Consider the following 7,359-nt stretch of genomic DNA (forward strand, 5'->3'; position numbering starts at 1 on the left):
CTGGACTCTGATTTAAATTTCCACAGCCATATTATATCCGTAAGCTCATCTGCCTACTACCATCTAAAAAACATAGAGTCAGAGGAATAATGTCAAAGCAAGACCTTGAAAGGCTCACCCACACCTTTATTTCCAGTAGATTAGATCACTGCAATGGTCTGTCTGTAGGACTTTCATAACAAGCTGTTCGGCAACTTCAGCTTATTCAGGATTGCTGCTGCTAGGGTCCTGACAAAAACTAGGACCACATTACTCTGGTTCTAAAATCCTTACACTGGCTATCTGTCACTCGAATAACTGATTTCAAAATCCTGCTGCTTGTGTATAAATCACTCTGTGGCTCAGTGCCCAAATATATCTGTGACATGCTTGTGACATACAGTATGTTCCTTCAAGGACCCTGAGGATATCTGAGGCCAGCTTATTGACGAACACAACAGTCAGAACAAAACATGGTGAAGCAGCATTTTGTTATTATGCAGCACAAATCTGGAATAACCTCTGAGATGATGTTAAACAAGCCGCGACTCTGAGCACTCTTGAGTCAAAGCTAAAAGCATTCCTTTTTTACAGTGCATACTCCACCCTGTAATGACTGTAAACTTCTTTTTGAACTCAATTTAAAATATTCTTTTTATCTTTGCACCCGTGTCTGCACTTTTGCTATTTTTGGTGATTTTTTAAAAATTGTATATCATTTAGTAATTATCTTAACTTTTCTATTGCTCTGTAGAGCACTTTGAATTGCCCTTGTGCATGAAATGTGCTATACAAATAAAGCTGCCTTGCCTTGCCACAAGCCAAGTGCCATCTAGTTCAATTATATTCAAGAGGAGGCAGACATCTATAAGGTCGATATTTCCACAACTCAGCACACCAAAACAATCTCAACTGATAAACAGCACTACAAGTAAGAGGATTAATATGTATTATTGATTTTGGTGTGAACTGTTACTTTACAATCCATTATAATCCATCTCTCTTAACTGCTGCTGTTTCTAGGTGCCACTGGTTGGATTGTAATAGGTTTGAAACTGCAGCTCTGAACTGAATTGGCTGGTTTCAGATACTCCATCAGAGACACTTGTGTGCTCTTGTACATCTCAGTCAGACTCCAATAAATACAGTATACAATAAAAAGTCAGGTCACAAAAATCGGTGTGGTAATATGGAACAAAAGTAGGTAAATATTCTAGAAAATCACTCCCAAATTCCTTCAGCTCTTTTGTCTCAGTTATCAGTTATCTCATCATAAGTTAATGATCTTCCTCACATGTCCCCACAGCTTTGTGACCCACAAGTTAACCCCCAAGTCTGTCAGATATTGAATTTCCGGAGTTAACATCTTTCGGCACAACTCCAGATGAGCTTTGTCTACATTTTTTTTCAAATTATATCCTTCAATTGACCTCTCTCCAATGGGCTGCCACGGCTGCATGGCTGCATCATGAATGCTTCCAGCGTCGACAGCATGACCTCCCTCAATGCAGATCTCCACCAATTCCATGTTCCTCCTCCTGAGCTCTGCAACATCCTCTGCCATACGCTTTCTTCCATAAGCCTCCACCTTCTCCCAGAAGGTGTGGTTAAAATATTTGTAAAGCTTCCAGTCAATGGCATTCCACTGCAGAGCCTTCGCCCTAAGCTCATGAGTCAGTTTAGATACAATGGATTCCTTACGAGAGTTGAGCTTGAAGAAGAGGAGGTCATCCATCTCCCAACAGAGAGCATCCTTAAGCAGGATGAGTGACTCCTCAAAATGCTCCATTAGCATGACTAGGTGAAAACGCTCAGAGATGGCCTTGATGCTCTCCTCTACACGGGGGTCGTCTGGATCCAGAGTGTTGTCCTGCCCAAGGTCAAAAAACAGCAGGTTCCTCAGGTAAAAGGAGTTTAATCCACTTTTGCTGAAGTAGTGGTTTGGATCACGCAGGAACTCAGCCATCGTATCCTCACCTGGTATTGTCCAAGTCAGAGGAACAACATGACCAAAGTAATGAAAGGATGACTCAAAGAGCTCTGCTGGATCTCGCAGGATCGTGATGTAGAAAGTGTCTCTGGGCAGCACTTTGGCCACTTCGGGTGCATTGAATCGCATGTGGTTACACATGATGTTAAAACACATTCCAGACTTGTAGCCTTGAACATACGTGCTCTGAAAAGACGAGGGATAGAAGAAGTCATTACGGCTGCTAGGGAAGGCAAATTTGAGTTTGTGCTTCTCTCCAAAGCGGAACAGGATGTTGAGGAAGGTGCTGCTGGCAGTTTTATGGGTCTTCATAAACATGATATCTACTTTCGGAACACAGATGTCATTGTCTTGCTGTGAGCTCTTTGTGGTTGGCTGGGTGCTGTGCTGGTCTGGTTGGGGAGCACAAGAGTGAGGCACTGGAAGCCTAGAAAAAGTAAGCATGAGGTAATTATTAAATGTCACCATAATTTATAATAGCATGGTTACAGTTTTGCACTAAAAAGTATAATGTGCGCTGGTATTTAAAAGATATAGCGTGTCATACATGTCTCCATCTCATTACATTTCGAATCCAAAATGCCAAGTTTACAATGTGTTTTGAAGGCCTAAAGCTATAAAAGACAAACACAGTGTCAATAAAATATAACGAAATCTGAAGACTGATCTGTACGTCCTGTTCTACACCACAACAACTCTCACCACAGTAATAAATGCAAGCTGCCCTTCGAATGTAATTGTGCCAATTAAAATTGAGAGTAGCTCAAAGGTGATGAATACAAGATTGAATGTGAAATCTTAAAATGCCAAGATTATGTTACTGTTTAATTTAATTACGGGTAATTTTGTCCAACTTATAGGTATCATACACAACAGATCTTAAGCCAGTAAGTGAATATACCATACATTCACATACTCCCCTCTTTATTTGCATCTGTATAATTAGCAATCGCTCTATAAGCAGCGAAAAGAAACAAATAAGAAAAGAAGAGAAGATGATAAAAAAGAGGAGCACATGGAAGCAGTGAGGTTCATCTTCAGACTACTCCAGGGCAACCACTGTGTTTGTGAGTTGGTCAAAATCTACAGTAATTAGTTGGATGTATTGGACTTTGATTCCAAAGTCTATAATTTATAACACAGTTGACTGTTTATGATATTATTACCAGTATGGTGCATGAGGTGAAATCATTTTATGATCTTTTGTGGGTGTTTTATGAAAGTCTGCCTGTTTGTTGTGGAAAGCTGATATGAAGCTGCATGAATTCTTTCTAAATGATAAATGGACTGCTTTTGTATAGTGCCTTTCTAGTCTTCTGACCTCTCAAAGCACTTTTACACTACTGAGTCACATTCACCCATTCACACACATTCACACACTGGTGGCCAAGGCTGCCATACACGGTGCCACCTGCTACTCAGTAACTATCCACAGCCATCTGGAGCAATTCGTGGTTCAGTATCTTGTCCAAAGATACTTCAGTATGCAGACTGGAGCAGTCTGGGATTGAATCGCCAATGTTCCAATTGGTGGACGACCTGCTCTACCGCCTACCTGAGCCCCCTACCTGAGCCACAGTATTACATTTGCAAACAAAGTTCAGAAGAAACTAATATATGAGTAGATATTGCTAAAAATAAAATTTTTGGGTCAACCTGGTGCTACTGTATTCAGCTCAGTTTTCTAAATGTAATGAAGCTTTTCCATGAGGTTTATAAGGAAGGCAAGTGAGAAGTGATCCATTTTCTAAGTCTGATCTAAATTGTTTTCTTTGCTGTGTTTATGATGTAAGAACAGGGGGAATAGGGTTTTGCCAGGGTTATCTTTTTAAGTTCTTTTAAGTTTTTTCTTTAAGTTATTTTTTCTTTCCATCGGGCAAAACATTTTTCTGTTTCATAGATGGAAGACAAGACAAGACAAGACAAGACAAGACAAGACAAGACAAGACAAGAATTTAAGGAACTTCAGAAAGATTATTCTTGCATTTTTTTCACCTCCTCAGTCATAAATACAGCAGAGAAATTAGAGATCACCAGAATGTTTTTGCCCTTAATTGCCTCTCAGGGCATCCATAGCTTCAAATTTCAGGCAAGATCTGATATTTGTATTTCCCCAAACGTAGCTATGTCACAGAGGAACTTTCTTCATATGAACAAGGGACAATGCTGAGGAAAGTTCAGGCTTGATAAATCTGCAGCTCAGAAGTCATTAAATTCAAACTCTTTAGCAAATATATTGAATTCTATGGCGATGAATATACAAAATGAGAACAATTACTATCATGTTCTCCCCGTGTCAGTGTGGGTTTTCTCCAGGTGCTCCAGCTTCCTTCCACAGTCCAAAGACATGCAGGTTAGGGTTAGGTTACTGGTGGCTCTAAATTGTCCATAGGTGTGAATGTGAAGTAGTCTGTAGTCTGTTTCTATGTGTTAGCCCTGCAATAGTCTGGCGACCTGTCCAAGGTGTACCCCACCTCTCACCCAATGTCAGCTGGGATAGGCTCCCCCCGCGACCCTCAAGAGGATATGTGGTTATGGAAATGAATGAAAAAGTGAAGGGAAGCAACTGATAATTGAGGCACAGATACTTTGAGCATGTCATTTCCAGGAGTAATATCTATAGATAAAGACACTTGCAGTGGTCATAAATAGTCATAGGTGCTGAAGTTAGAAGATAAGGTCAATAAGGTATAGATAAAAGGTCAGAAAGGTTGAAGTCAATATGAGACGATTAGCAAAGAAGTTTAAAAGGTATGTCTTGTTTTTACCTTTGCATCTATTCTGCATCTGGTAACTGGCCGCTAGTTATGCTAATGCCTTTTTTGACAGTTGTTTTTTTTCCTGATAACTGTCAATATACAGGTCTGTTGTATTTTCAGACATTGTGTGTAAAAGTCTTACTCTGGTGGACTGATGTTGATGTGGAACGTTGAAAGAGCGTAGAGCAGAATTATACTGATGAGCAGGCTGGCGACAGTCACACGTTTGACCAGGAGCTGCCACGGCGGCCTCTCTTGTGTTTGGTGCATCGTAACAGGGGACTGAAAAAGATCATCTCATGAGAAGAGGAAGAATGAAAGGGCAGGGACAACGTTTTCATGCCACACATCCTTTAACAAATAACACACAATGACTTTATGATTTAATAATTTACAATGTTTCAGTGCCGGGTCAATGCTTCAAATAAATAAATAAAAATGAAAAACTGGAACTGATATATAAGATTGACGTTATTCTTAGAAAGACAAATCAAGTCATTAAGAATATCTTTTAACTTGAAAACAGAGCAAAGACTCATTTAACTTTATAACCAATCCATGATGCAGTCTGGCCCCATTTTATACTCAGAGACATACAGTATTCAATTATATTTCATGGCAACACGTGCCTGTGTAATACACTTCTTCAAAAAATAAGGAAAATTCAGTTAAACATATAATTAAAAGTGCATTTGTTTAAAATAAATCATTAAAATATACATCTTTTAGAAGTTATTATTTGAAAACATGAGCATATTATACATTTTAATTTAAAACATTTTGTAATTTTCAAACACAAAGGGCGCATAAAGCTTCCCATCTGACTTAGGTGCAACTTTAAATAATGCTACAAATTTACAGTGATCACTGTTTATAATCATGTTTAATTGATATTATTTGCAGAGAATTATTCGAATCACGCACGAGACACACTCTGTTTATATATTATAGTCATAACAAATCGTAATTATTCCTTTTTCCATTTTAAAATTCTGTTGTAATTACCACAAGGAGACATCTGTTGACCTCTCCTACATGCTTAATTCTATCAATGACATATTTTCTCTCTGCAGAATTACATTAGCCAAATTATTGTTTTTTGGCTGTTTTTTTTTTATATGTATAAGTGAACATTCAAAAAATATTGTCAGCATACTTTAAACCCAGAGAATACAAAACTGCTAATTAGCATGCAGCCGGAGAAAATCCATCTTTATAATGGTATTTTTAAATGTTAAACCCAGAAGTGTTTTGAGTATTTTGTCTTTCAGGATTCTTTTCTTTTCTTTTCTTTTCTTTTCTTTTCTTTTCTTTTCTTTTCTTTTCTTTTCCTTTCTTTTCTTTGTCATTAAGCTTTATATTGGTCACATTTGCTTCTATGATTCTACTCTGCTCTTCTCTAAGGAGACACATAAATACTGGTTACTGGTTATGTTAAGCTTATGAAATTTCTATTGATATGTACACCCTGTTTGCATTTGTATTTATTTAGATATTCACCCTTGGCTAGCATTTCATATTTAACCTTCTGTGCTTTTTATATTTTGTATTTTCCAGCATTACTTATTCAATACTTATACTTAAAAAAAAGCATCTGCACTTGTATCTATACATATATTCCTGTTTAATTGTGTTCATATCATCTATAGCAAAGTATTCATTACTCCTGCACTGCTCTTACTGTTGAGTTTAATCACCAATTCCATTGCAATACCTGCACTGTCAACCACAAATTTACACTACCACCATGAGCATATCTGCTGTAGCAGTTGTGGGACTAAACTATCAATCTATTTATCCGTCTATCTAAATACAATATCTTTAAGCTGGTCCTAAACTAAAAATACACTGTACATATCATGTTGTTACATAAAACTGCACAGTGCTGTTCTTTTGAACGGACTAAAACAATAAATATCTGTTGTGTTCATGTTTACTATTGTAATCATTGTGTTACTGTGCGTTTGAGTCTCTATTTTACACTCATTTTTATGACTTAAAGATCTTACAATACAAAACATGGACTGCCATGTAAAGACAAAAAAAGAAAGATAATTAATGTTCTTTAAAAGTTTAAATTTACGGACGATAATCAAAACATCTCGTTAGCTTTACAGAGAGAAAACTGAACACTTACTGTTTATGTGGCATGCCAGTCGCTGGACTCACATATCAAACTTCTTCCTGCCATGGCGGTTATTGCATATCTTATCTTTTTATGGCCTTGCTTACCTTATTGTAGCCCGGATGATACTCTGAGCCCAAACTTTGCTATCTCCACGGTAACCAAATCAGATTGGACACAAAAACCTGTCATGGTATCAGACTTTGTGTTCCAGGTGCAAAGACAAGGCAGGACACAGGTATCCGAGCTGTCATGCCTCACTGCAGTATCCTCTCCTCTCAGCAGAGGCCCTCATCTCATCGTTCAACTGAGTGTTTTACCAAACTGAGGTGATTTCCCTCTCACTCAGAATGGAAATAGAAATTATCTTTGTTTTATGAATTTATTGCAGACTGTTGAAAATGGACAAGACAACTGACACAGCAGCTGCTCTTTTCAAATTTTAGAAGATCACCTTTCACATGTTCACAGCATGTTTGACTGACTAAATGTATCTGATAAATCAC

At 37.9% G+C, this 7,359-nt stretch overlaps 1 protein-coding gene across 1 annotated transcript; it reads right to left on the reverse strand.

The window, feature by feature from the left end:
- Nucleotides 1-1,122: 1,122 nt before the first annotated feature.
- On the reverse strand, nucleotides 1,123-4,998 carry LOC126390854 (galactosylceramide sulfotransferase-like). The gene is made up of 2 exons (XM_050045338.1): nucleotides 4,871-4,998; nucleotides 1,123-2,396 (listed from the first exon to the last, which is right to left on the reverse strand). The coding sequence occupies exons 1-2, from the start codon at nucleotides 4,996-4,998 to the stop codon at nucleotides 1,250-1,252; spliced, it is 1,275 nt and encodes a 424-aa protein (XP_049901295.1). The 3' UTR covers nucleotides 1,123-1,249.
- Nucleotides 4,999-7,359: the final 2,361 nt, after the last annotated feature.

Source organism: Epinephelus moara, chromosome 5, assembly GCF_006386435.1.
Source record: "Epinephelus moara isolate mb chromosome 5, YSFRI_EMoa_1.0, whole genome shotgun sequence".
NCBI lineage: Eukaryota > Metazoa > Chordata > Actinopteri > Perciformes > Serranidae > Epinephelus > Epinephelus moara.